The sequence below is a fragment of the Condylostylus longicornis genome, unplaced genomic scaffold (assembly GCF_029603195.1).
Source record: "Condylostylus longicornis isolate FDR11 unplaced genomic scaffold, ASM2960319v2 ptg000031l, whole genome shotgun sequence".
NCBI classification, from domain to species: domain Eukaryota; kingdom Metazoa; phylum Arthropoda; class Insecta; order Diptera; family Dolichopodidae; genus Condylostylus; species Condylostylus longicornis.
Window position 1 is genome coordinate 6,311,815 of NW_026578000.1, and position 14,403 is coordinate 6,326,217.

The window sequence follows — 14,403 nt, forward strand, 5'->3', positions numbered from 1 at the left end:
AATTATTTAATTAAATTGAAAATCATAAATGATTTGGAATTCTGCATTTCATAGTAGTGAGATTTGGTCTTGCATGTCCTGAATGGGTGAGAGGGACGAACAGAGACAGTCATTGAAATAATTGCCCGGGCAATCCAAAATTCTCAATCCACAAAATTAATGTCCATTTGAAGAGGATGGAGAAGGCGGAGAACAAAGTCTTCTATCTCTACCTAGAACAGGAAAATATTTCTCTAAACTATTAACGGGTACAAGTTTTAAAATAAATTAAAAAACTTCTCGTTCATTAAATTATGAACTGAAAACAGAATTTTGTATACCTTTTTTTTTTAATATTTTCAAACAAAAAACCATATGAGCTCTACAAAATAAATAAAAACTAATAATGTAATAATACGTCGAAATGAAATTTTCATTTTCATTGCAATTTTGTTTTTCCATCTTTTATTTTATATAATTCTGAAAAAAAAAAACAAAATTTTATTAAAGGAAATACAATTTTTTTTATATATATATTTTTTTTTATTTTTTTCCACAAATAGTAGTTTCGACTATATAAGGAGAAATAAGTACACATTGGAAATATGCGAATATTTTTATACGAATTAACAAAGAAACAACAACAACAAATATCACAGGTAAATATCCACTTGAAATTTATATCTTCAATTTTAAATAACTTGGCAGCTTAATCGAATTTCAATTGGACACAAAGCTCTATATACAATACATGTATACATACATATGTAGATAATATAACAGATATATGTATAAAGAGTCAAATAGATAAATTGGAGCATAATTTGTATTTTTAGTGGTTTTAAACGACGAAGATATTTTGATTGCAAATTTTCTCAATTTAAATTTTTTCACAATTTTCATTTTATTTTTTAAATTCAATGATTAAATACTCTGATGTTATATTTAAAATACATATTATAAACATATGAACAGGTATGTATAGAAATGAGAAATTGTGTATTAAAGCAACACTATAAAGCGTTTATTTATACAAGAAATACACAAATACAAGATTTATTCAAAAAGTAAGAGCACAATAACTCTGCGCAAGTCTATAGTTATATAAAAAATGTGATATTTAAATTTAATGAATTTAAATTGCAGGTAAAATTATTGTGTTGAAAAGCGTAAATATTGTGTCAAAACATAACTTTACTTCGAATTTACACCCGGCAAATAAAAAAAATGACTCCTTAAAGAAGTGTACAGAGTCGGAATCGAATCCAAACTCAGAAACGGAGTCAAAGGTGGAAACAGGGTCAGATTCAAAATTGGACACAGAGTCGATGCCCAAGCCCAAGTCATTGCCAGAGGGGATATTATTAAAATGTTTATAATCTCATAAGTTTAAAACTCTTATACCACAAAATAATCTTATTAAAATTGTAATTCTCTTGCACTTTCCAAACCAACCCTAAAATATTGTAATTACATAAAATGTCGAATCCTCTACATATTAAATTATCCATATTATGTATTCCATTCAATGGAGGTAACATTTTATATAACTATTATTAAATAAAAATCAAATATTCGCATATCCAAAGTAGATTTAATTTGCAAATATATAGATTATATCCTTATTTTAAATAAAAGTATTATATACCTTTTGGAAATTTCTGCTATATACGTATGTATATTAAAATACCTATTCAATTATTATTGATATATATACCACATACTTATATTGTTTACATAAATACACATATTGTACACATTATATACCATATCTCGATATAAATACGTGCTTTACTTGTTGTACATAAAGATGAAACCGCAAATTTACCGTAAATGGTAATTTATGTGTCTATTCGGTATTTATACTTGTTGATGAAAATTTCGTGAATAAGTAATTTAAGTAGTTTAAAATTAATGGAAATAAAATATAAAGCACTCTATATAAATTATGTGTATATATACATACATAAATATATATACATATATATATTATGTATATAATTATAAATAGATGTACAATATTGGTTTGTCGTTAAAAATTTAATTTAAAGTATAGAGAAAAAAATAAAAATTGAAATACACGATTTTTTTGTAAAATTTTCCGAATTTTCGTTATTTAAATTTCAAGAATCGAGAAAAATAGAAAAGAAAATTTGTTACAAAATTGTTAACAGACAAATTTTTCATTTAAAAAACAAAATCAAGTATTTTTAGAATTTTAATTCAATTTAAGATTTATGTGTATATTTAAAATGTAGAACAGATTGAAATTTAAACATTTGAATGACATTACCCCACAATCAATAATGATTAATTTAGTGTTTAGTAAGCCTTCTTAAAAATTTATTATTATTCATTTGAATTGAGCTTGTTTATACATTGAAAATAACAGGGTTTTAAGATCATAATATAGACAAAAGCACCTGAATAGAGAATATTGTTCTCAATTTGGTATTATAAGAAATTCGGATATTCTAATATAGAACTTTAATTTCGAAAGAAATTTACTACGTATCAGAACATTAACATAGATTTCTAAAGTTGGTTCAGGCTTACAATATTGAAGTTTTAAAGAAATTATAAAATTTGATTATGGTTTTTATTATGCGTAAATATGGCTACCTTTACTTATTAAACTAAAATCAGAATTTATTAATCGAACAATATTGCATATTTTTAGGGGTTGAGATATTGGTTTTTTTTTTTATTCCTGCTTTACATCACATATTTTTTTAATGATTTCTTTCTTTATTGCTCTTTGTCATGTATTCTTGAGTCGTCCAGTGCTTCTTCTCCCTTGATTTTTGGGTGGTCATCGTAATTTGTTACCTATTCATCTCCATTGTTTCTTTCTTATTACTCCTATACAAAAGGCTTTCGGTGTGTTAAAACCCAAATTTCTGTATTCACACATATGCAAGTGTGAAAATTTCCAAATGGTCCGTATTCTGTCAAAAACGGCTTAAGCAGTTTCAATTTATTTTCCACGTTTTCTTGCACACCTCCGCTTGTCGATATTATACTGCCGAGGTAATTGAATTATTCTGCAATTTGTATTGGGCTTATATTTACATGGAAGTGGAAAGAGTTTGCTGTATTTATTCGGAGTGATTTAGTTTTTCTCGTATCAAAATTAAAAATGGATAACAAATTATATTATTTTAATTAAATGTTTTATGAAATTTGAATTCCATTGCTAATACTTAAAGTTTAAATTAGAGGATTTTCTAAGTTAACCAAGTTAACTATATATACATTTATTTATTACCAAACCTATGGGAACATTATTCAGTCTTTTGCAAACACATTAATATATATGTACATATATACTCATACAATAATTGAATTGGTTTAATATTGAAAATATTTCTTAATTATCTTATTTGTATCGTTAAATAAAAGTTGAATATTTCCCAAGAAAAAAATTTCCATTCATTTATTAAAAATATTTTATTATTAATTCAGTATCTTTGTTATTTTCCCACCATTTAAATAAATCCTTAATTTCAAAAAAATTTTAATATAAATTAAACCAATTATTTACAAATTTTTTTTCTTAAATAATTATTTTAGAAAGAACTACACAAAATGGTGTGAATTGATTCAGAACATGCAATACAATTCAATTTAATTGATGATCAACGTGGAAATTTATTATTATTAAAATATTTAACAGGTAAGTTTAACAATATTTTTATTAATTTAAAAAATATTTATTTAAATTAAAAAACAAAACAAATCATCATTTCCCAGCACAAATAATGGCACTGGAAGAATTCACGGGGTTTTATAATTGTTATTCCCCGTGTTCTCTTAGTGGCATCGCTAGTGTAATGGGAATACCAACAAAATTAAAGTGTATTTTTATAATAATTTACATAAAATTTTAAAATACTAAAATTATAATTAAAATTATAAAATATCTAAATTAAAATTAAAATTAACAGTAATTTATTTAAGGAATAATTATTTGGAAACTCCATGCAGCTCTAATATAATGAAGATATTAGTAGATGAATCAGTTAGAAATAATTGATACGAACAATAAATTATAGTGGTGAGATTAGAACCAGCACATTATTATGTCATGGTGTAATAATGAGAATGATTGAAGGAAACAATTAACTTGACAGAAAGAAGTATTTCGAAGTGTAAAGGTTTGTTTGGTTTCAGTTGACGAACGTCGTTCGTACAATATTTTTAAACCATCAAAATGTTTAATTTTACTAACACATATACAAAACTGTCCTTCTGTGCGTGAAACCGAACATTTTTCTTGTATATATTGTTCTTAACAGATTTTAGTGCAAAAATTATTTTGCTTTAATTTTTAAACAGTAAAGAACTGCTATTTAATAAGGGTTTCAAAAATTGAATGGACGTAGCTTAAATACATATTTGCATGTAATTTGTCTCTGCTCTGAGAAATTTTCTGGCTCTCATCATTTTAAGCAACATTATAATAATATTTAATTGTATAAAATAAACAAAAGCTACCGGATTTCGCATTTCCAAATCCAATTAATTTAATTTTTAAATTAAAAAATTTGAAAAAAAAAACTTGCGATCAATTTTCAACTTAACCTTTTTTTTTTACATAAGTACAATTTTGTACACACACAAAAGAACATACATATATGAACATATTTATAAACTTTTTTCTTATTAAATTAAAATTAAATTGAATTAAATTTAAAAAAAAAAAACCTTTTACAAGTTTTTATGACTTCTTCTGACATTAAAATGTACAAGTATTCTTTTTAACAAGCAAAATAATAATAAATTATAGAAGAGAAACAATAAAAAAGCAAAGCAACAACAAAGGACTGAAATTAAATAAAACTTGTTATACAGATAAAATAACATCTCTATAATAATTAACATTTTATATACGTTTATGTATAGAAGGTTTATGTATATATGTACATATATGTATAGTTACATATATAACATATTAAATGTTAATGTCATTTTTAAACAGTTAAAAATATATTTAAATAAAAACTAGTAAGTTTTTAATAGAAAAAGTTGTCATTAAAATTAAACTTTCCTGAATTTACAGAGAGAGAGCATGTGTTGCTGATTTTTCTATTTTTTTTTAACAGTTTTCAATTTTTACTATTATACATTTTACTTTTTGTTGTTGTTTTATTTTATTTATTATTGTGCTCTCTAACGAATTCAATTCACTGTTCTGTTGCACTGTCATTCTCCTATATTTACCTAGTTGCTGTATTTTAATATTAAAAAGAGACAAAAAAAAAACAAACTCATTCGATTAAAGATTTTAAATTTTAATTAATTTTAATTGAATGCATACAAAGGTAAGAAAAAAAAGCAAACCGAAAGAGTGAAATAAAAAATTTAAATGCTTATAATTGATTTGATGTGCTCCCAAAGTAGTTTATTTCTATTAATGGTAACAAAAATTATTTAAAATTAAATTTAAAATATAACAGAATAAAAAAATAAATACAAATATAAAAATAAAAATGATAAAATCTTTTGATAGAGGTGGTTATTATTGGGCACAACTATAGGGTTAAAGTGATTACTTAGTAGTTTTAATCATCAATCTCGGTCTCGGATTTTCGAAAGAATTTAATAAAATTTTGAAAAAAAAGAAAATAATTTTTCTACTTACTGTGACTATGTGCTACAGTATGGGTGCAGCATTTTTCAGGTATACTTCAATATAATGTCTCCATTTTATACTGTTATACAAGGGTTAAAACTAAAGATTAAATGTTAAGAATTTGACATTTATTTGGATTTCTTGTCAAAATGTGTAGACATTTATCTGAGTAAACGTGTTAACAAATATTCTATATAGATTAGTTTAGTTCAAAGTGTTATACACCAATGTTGTTATAGGTTTAGTGTCTAAATATCCCGTTAATTTGAACTTTATGATATTTTTTAAATGTGTTGATCATTACTGAAAAAAATTTATGTTATATAAAAAATGAATGACTAAATAGTTTACCTCATAAATATTTGGAAACGCAAAATTAAATTATGTTCAAAAATTCGATATTGACTCACTTACGGTCAATTTTGTTACAAATTTAATTTACAATAAGATTTATGTTTCATTTATACAATATGTATAAACGAAACTCACGCTACTATTTTAATGATAGTTGCAAATGAGCAATATACATAACAGTTTATAGATTAAGAAAATATCGTAAAATTTTTTTTACAAATACACACTTAACAACAATTTTAAATGATGTAATTTAAATGAAATGATAAATTTATAATACCTCACCAATTATATTTTTGAATGATTATAGTAATTATTTTAATACCCAGTATACAAACATAGGTACTTAAACTTTCTTTTTTTACTAAAGAGTTTCATTTTAAAATGAAATCTCATCTCATACTACTCTAATTGTACACATATACAAACTCATGTACCAATTTAAGATATGGAATGATAGCTAATCATATTATACAGCAATTGAGGTTTTATATATGAACAAAAAAAAACGTTGATAATGACTCTTTATCAGTTTCGAATTGATTAGATTTTTCCATTCACCTTTTTTGGGAATTCTGTTTGTGTTCCATTCTCTTTCCTTTTTTTTTGTTCTTGTATTGAGAACGGGAAATAAATTTCCGCTGTACACATGTCTCTTTTTTTTTCTTTCAAGAGAAAATTAATTTATGTTTTTTATGACTTTCTGCAAAATACAAGTAAAATTTAACATATTTTAATTATATATATTAAATGAAGTACACACCATAGAAGCAGATTTGAAAGGTAAATGTGTTTAAAAAAAAGATAATACGTTAGATATTGAACTAATAGTTAAAAAAGGACACAATATTTATGTAATATGTGAATGATATTGTGTTATATGTCATGTCTTTTATTACTTCCTTCCGTATTTTATCATCGTTTTCTGAAGTTATATTGCAAAATATTTAACTAAGTAGAACACAAGTAATAATAATAATATGAAAAATAAAAAAAAATCCATACAATAAAATAAGAGGAAATTTCGCAAAAACCATTCAAAAACTCAATATGGTTCCTATTAGTTATAAAATAATAGATTCCTCTAAGAATGCTTTTAAATTATTCAATCTAAATTCTATTTTGAAAATCATTTTTCAACAATAAATTTTTAAATAATTGTGAATTATTTAAAAAATATTCTCATATTGAGAAATTAACAATAACCGCCAGTTTTCGGATTAGAATAACTGCAGGTAATTTCGAAAATTTTGATGCTTTCGAATTTTTGGTTATTAAACTAATTTCGAGTCATTTCTGTTAATTCAATTCATTTATATTTTATTTTTTAATATTTTTGTCTGACACAAGCCCTTGAATATGATTTTCAAAATATTTAAAAGGTGGTAAGTTGATGTTCAAAATAATTTAAAGAATATAGTACACCCATATTGCAACGAAAGTGCTACATAATTACGACACATTCGGCGACACAAAAATTTACGACAATTCACCATACCACTAAAGCTGGAACATTGAAAATATTTACAAAATTTAACGAGAAGGTACGATTTAGATACATTTAATGAGAGGGTACGAATAGGCAGGTATATAAAAATATAAAAACCACGATTAGTTAAACAAAAACTAAATAGGCATACAATAAAAATAATGGAACATAAAAATTATGGCATCAAATGTGAAACTTAAAAATTAACTTTTTTCTCAATGACTCTTTCCTTTTTTTAATTTTTTTTTTCATAAATTGCCGAAAATTAAATGAAAAAGTCAAAAGTTTTTTTTTTTCCAACCAGTTTTTTTTTGTTTTTTTAATTAAACTTAAAAATTACGTAATTTTTTTAATTCAAGGTGAAAATTTTTTGGGGTTAAAAATCTTGTGCGTTTACTCACAATTTTATGATAAGTTTTAATTTAGAAAATCAAATACCTAGCTATATTAAAAATAATTTTGTAATAAAGTACAACATTTTGTATTTTATTATTCTTATAAAAATATGAAAAATAAAACTGGTTATATTTTTAAAAGTAAATATTGAAGTAGCTTTTTAGCTACCGAAATAATTTAATGTTAAAAAATTTTTTGTATGTTAGCAACAATAAAATTCAATCTTTGTACTTTAATTATAATTTAGATACCTATACATTATTCTTAGTACACAAATTTAGTTAGTTATTAAATATTTGCTTAATACGAGTATATGACCATACAGAATACTTACTGGATTTTCAGTATTAGTCTTTGGCATTTCCTAATTCAACATTAAAGCTGTTTTCACCATTTCCTATTCACCATCTATATTGAACAATGCTCATGAATTTTCTTGAACAAATAACAAACACCATCCAAATAAACAAACAAAAACTAGATTAAACTGGTACAAAACATATAACGCATTGTTCATCAGCTCTATGCAAATTTAATTACATAAGTTTCACTTTTTCATATGGTGCAAATCAATAATTAATAATACCTAAAATTAGATTATGTCGAATTAATTTTAATTTTCCTTTCTAGTCATGAAGATCACTGAGAACATCACACATTTGATGTACATTCAGAAGGCGTTTATTAATTCTTTAAAATGTGGATTGCAGAAGCTTTGCAGCAGAATTTGGCTACCAGAATAGTTTTACTCTTGCTCAGCAAATCATTTTACTTGTTATAACCCAAGTTTGCAAGAGTATATTTGTTTTTGATTACTGATTACGAAATTTAGTGCACGAACTTTGAAACATAATTTTTTTTAAATTTAATAAAGCAAAATAAATGAAATACTTAGATTGTATAACTTTGTTTTTTCGAGAGCCAAGACTTTCGCAATGGCATGTGTAAACAAAATCACAAGTAAATGACAAATATTAAAAAAATGCGAAAGCAACATTTTGTAGTTCCACTGTAACTAGAAAATTTTCCAGAACATCTTTCTCAATCAAATTGTTTTCAAAACTATCCCAACTAAAACGGTCCTGCCAATGGAAGCTAGATATCTTTCTTCTTTAAAAAATTTTTAAACATCACCAGAAGGAAGAAAAATGGTGATAATTGTTTTTTAAGTAAATTTAAGTTACATACGTTTCGATTCCCAAGCAAACACCAACCTTGCGCATGTTATAAACCGAATATTCTCTCGTCAAACCAAATAACATCCGTCCATATGTGTTTATAAAATTGTAAAAAAAACAGACATCTGTTCTTAAATGTATGTATATGTAAATAAACGACTCTATTTTAATTTCTCTCTTTCTGCGATTAATCGTATTCACATTTTTCCACGAACTTTAATCACAATACTTTTTTAAAAAAAATTATTTATTCTTATTTTCGAAAAACTGTCATTAAGCCAATAGGCTATACAGGTTTATGTCAGATATGTACATATAACCTAAAATAGTACATAAAATAATATTTTCAATTATACAAGCAATTACAAATCAAATTGGAAAAGTGATTTCATATAAAAATTTAAATTCACGAATTTCCAAATGGTAAAAACTGTACGCCATATAATGCAAATACAAATTGAGCTACAGAGCTAGGAAAAAAATCACGAAAAAGTAATTAATTTGAATAACTCCAAAATATTAAAAATTGTCTTCTCTTAATTAAAATATGACGCGACATTTTCACCACTATTATTAATTTTCACCATTAAATTCCCACATATACTGAAATTTTTTATTTTCATTATTATTTTAAAATTAATGACAAATTTTTATGAATTTTTAATAATTTTTTTAATAAAAGAAATTATTTTATACAAAGATTTTAAATTTTTTTTTGCAGACTACAATCTATATTTTAATATTCATCATTATGATAATAGTTGTATATAACTAGCGTATAATATGTTGGTCTATACTGATAGACGCGCTTAATTATTATACACAAAAAAAAACGGAAATATATCGGTGCCGCGTCGATGCTCCCGGTTGTCACGCATGGTAGCATTTTTATTTTATATATTTATTAAATAAATATTTTTGTATATAAAATATTATTAAGCCGTAATAATGATAATGAAGATGATTGTAATCAAAATTAAAAAACGAAAAATTAAAAATTCTATAATTTTTGGACCACACTAGCTAATTTAATATGCATTATTTGCCAATACAAAACCGTTCTTTATACTGGATTATTTTATATTATGTAAAAGTAGCTGAAAATTTTGTGGTGATTATTTTAATACAATAATAATTAATTGTATAGCATAAAATATTTAAATAATTCTTGCATTGGTTCAAAAATAATTTAAATAAAAAAAGACTTTATTTTTTTCCGTTTTTTGCACATATAAAAATAAATACAGGTGCTCAAGTACATCCAGAATATTTAACTATAAGATATTGCCAGTTTACATACTTTCAAAATTTAGTAAACCAAAAAAATTGTACAAAACTAGAATGGGAATAGTATGACAGTACTTTCGGCATCGTTTAAATGATTTTCATTTGACAATTACCAGGTGTTCGACGTTGCAACTGTGCCACTACAAATGTTCACAATTATGACCTTTATCAAAATGATCGTCAACGATTATCAGAACCGGCAATACTTTTTTTAATGGTAAGTTTTTCTTTTTGTTTTTTGAGGCATTTCATTATTTTCCTAGTCATGGATAAATATTCCGAAAAGTCTAATTTTCGAATAAGAAATGTATTTGAATAATTTTTTCGAGTAAAGAATGGATACCAAATAAGTGTCCATTTACAACTTCTTTCTTCCAATGTTACCGTCTTTACCGAAATGATTTAAACCAGGTACATTTTTTAATTTTATTTTTTAAAACTTTACTTTATATTTATGAATTTTGAATTTATTTATTTTCACCAAGACAATTTACGTTTTTCAGCGATTTCCTGAAAAATCAACAGAGACGCAAAAATTTAAAATGTTAAAACTCTTATACAACTTGACATTAACAGTGTAATAATATATACTTAAGAGGAATTCAAACGGTACTACATAAACGATCAATTTAGTAATATTTATAAAAGCACATATTTTACACCGTTACAAACAGAACAAAAACTTCATTATACCCTTGGGATACATTCGACAAATTTCTATAATACGATTATAAAAAAAACATCGTTAAGGAAATATTTAAACATTGGGGACTCTTTAGATATATAAAAGTTAAAGTATAAATTATTTCTCTTTATATAAATTACTATACGTATAACAGAAATAAAATAAAAAATAAATAAATAAGGAACATTGAACCTGTGAAAATATTCTAGTTATAATGATGAGATGATAAATGTTAAATGAAGGGAAATTGTCTGTATGTTTCTGTTTTTTTTTTCTAAACATAAAAAGCAGAATTTAACAATAAAAAATTCTATCCTTCCGTTTGACGGAAGAAAGGTCGGGTCAAACTAGTTTTCTCTTGTTATATTTTAATATTTTATTTTGAATTCATTGTTGTTAGCGATGGCAAACATTAACATTTTTACATTTATTAGTACACGTTTAATAAATGTTTTAATTATAAATTTTGCTAATGGCGCAACATTTATTATATATTACGCCTTGAGCGTATTAACAAAAAAAAAAATTAATATTGTAAATGAAATCAAATATGGTGTTGACTTTTATATTAATTATTTCATATTTTCTGCAGCTATATTTATTTGTTTTTCCATTTTATTGATTTTAAATTTTGTTGCAATAACTTTTCATATGAATAAATTTGAATTTCATATTATAATATTATAATATTTTATATATAACACTGCCAAACTTTCAAAGAAAAGTATCAAATTTTTTAAAATTTTATTAAAAAAGGAAGTTACTTCTTGGTTTCAGATGCAGCTTATCAAGTTTTTGTTTTATACTTTTCTAAAGCTCACATTTGACAGTAATCAGAAATCAGAAGCTCATGTTTTAAGGTAAATTTAAAAAAAATTAAATTAGAAAACATTGAAACACTCTTATGAATTTTATTAAAACTAACTGTAACAAGTTGGTAACACTTATTAAACAAAATTCAAAAATGTGAGTAACTATTTTGAGATGTCAGTTTTGAGATGCCATTGTCGTACGGGAATTATTATTGTTATAAATTATAAATAATAACTTATAAAGATCTAATATTAAATATTAAATTAAAAAATCATTGGAAATAATTTTAAACGAAGGTAAGTGTAATAAAAATTTTATAATTTGGAAGAAATTTTAAAATTATTACAAGACGTAAAATCAAAAGATTCTTTTACTTCTAGTCCTAGAAAAAATTGGTATTTTTAATAAAGAAAGTTTGTAAGCAGAATAAGTTATAAGAATATCAAAATAATTTAAGCAATTATACTTTAATTCAGTGATCTTTGGGCAAAATATTGTAAATGTTGGACTCATCACTGTTGCTGCATCCAAAAGATTTTAATAATGAAAGTTAACAAATTGTAACGAAAACTCTTGATTGTCGCGGGATTGAATAAGTTTTTTGTATGATTAATCACAATTTCAAAATTTACTTTAAAAATCTAGTTAAATAATATATTAAATGTAAATTTACATATAATTACATTTATATTTTCGTAAAAACTTAAAAAAAAATACTCGCACATATATATGTATGTACATATTTTATATTAGGACTGTGAATTCTCACACATTAAAATTTTTCTTAAAAAATAATATGAGAATCAGCATGAACCACTTAATTAGTTTTAGGTTTTTGTTTTCGGATTCATGTAATCTAATTTTGATGAGATTCCCTATGGTTTTATTGAAAGTTTATTTATTGTCTTTACGTATGCAAGTATTGTATTTAAGGATTGATATGTTAATTACAAAAAGTAGTGCTCGACAGGGGTTTTCAATTTAAAAAAACCGAACTATTTTTCATCCCTTACGGTAGATTTTTAAAAAAAATCTCACAATATTTATGTTAACTACCTATGCATAAGGTGCCTTCAGCTGGTTATATTGAAAACTTCTTAATTACAAAAATTTCTAATTGTGTTGGGTACCATGAAAATACTTACTTATTGTGGTGTAATTTCTATACCAGGATTTTTTAACTTTTTTGTACGAAATTTTTATTTTTAGATCCACATAGTTACTTTAATATAAAATATTGAATTAAATTTTTAATTCTTAAATGTATAAGATGTACCCATGTGATTTTAATTTAAAAGCTTTTCATTACAAAAAAAAATCTTGTATTTTCTTTTATAATATTTACTTAGCTTTTTTTCCTAAAAATCTATAATTAAATTCCTATCAAAACTTTTAATCTTTTTATTTTAAATTAAAAAAAAAAAACATACCAAGCACTAATAACTTCCAATCAAATTGTTTTTTGAATTTAAGCACGGCGGCGGCAATGGCAAATAGCTTAATATAAAGAGAAAACAGTAATGAAAATTCTTAAGTTAATTGAAAAAAATCATTTTCACATAATGAAATTTCGGAAAAAAAATTACAGATATGTTAAAGCAGAAACAAGAAAAAAGAGGAAAAGAAAATCTAAATCTCTCCCATCAATTCATCTGTAGAGAATCCATATTCATTTCACGCTGGGAAATTTTTACGCATTAAAATTTACAACACGCCTGTGATTACTTCTTATAGAACACTTGAAATAATATAAAAAAAATTAAAAAATAAAATTCATAAAACTTGAGAGTTCTAGAAACTATCCACATATTATATAGTAAAATGATGAGCATTTAAAAATTTCAATTTAATAGATTTAAAAAAATGAAAATTTCGAAAATCAAACCTCCCCAAAAATTTACTTATTATATAACAGTGTGTAATAAAAAACTGTAAATGTATTAAAGATTACCCATGGTAATGATGATAACGCTAATATCTGATAATATATATACCATGATTACGCTTTCGGAAGTACGGTAATTTTAAGTAATCATTAGAAGCTTCTAATAAAGAAAAAAAAACTTAAAACCACATTAAAAAAAATTTTTTTTTTGAAAAATTTCTTTTAGTTTTTTTGATCTTTCCGAAAATCTAAGTGTATAAGTATTTATTCATGAACTTTAACTACTTAAACAAAAATTTTTTCTTAAATTTCTTTGCAACCAATGATTTTTGAGTTCCACTAAGAAATTTTTATTAAATTTATTTGGAATTAAATGCTCATAGTAGAGAATATATATGTATATTATGCTGATAATGTTGAAATTCTGCATTTTATTTGAGTGTTCAAGTATTATATTATGAATAATGACATCATTATTCAGTTTAAATATCGAAAACCGGCTCTGAATCAATTCTATGAATGAAAAAGTGCTTAGATAAGCTACCTGTAATAATCGTTCAATGACTACTTGGTGATCACGGGGTTATGGTAACAAAATGACAAATTCGACCTAATTGTGGTGCGTTTAACCCGCCGTACAGGCGACGTTAACCAACTACTGTTGGATTGACTACTGTAGATTTTAGTATTTGAATACAAGAA

At 24.2% G+C, this 14,403-nt stretch overlaps 1 protein-coding gene across 1 annotated transcript in view; it reads left to right on the top strand.

Annotated features, from left to right (window-relative positions):
• The first annotated feature begins 584 nt into the window (after positions 1–584).
• The window catches only part of LOC129608430 (protein-glucosylgalactosylhydroxylysine glucosidase), a 41,845-nt gene continuing 28,026 nt past the window's right edge, over positions 585–14,403 (top strand). Inside the window, exons 1-3 of the mRNA XM_055519923.1 lie at positions 585–638; positions 1,034–1,046; positions 1,126–1,321. Of these exons, the coding sequence (XP_055375898.1) occupies positions 585–638; positions 1,034–1,046; positions 1,126–1,321 (263 nt within the window). The remainder of the gene's footprint in view (positions 639–1,033; positions 1,047–1,125; positions 1,322–14,403) is intronic.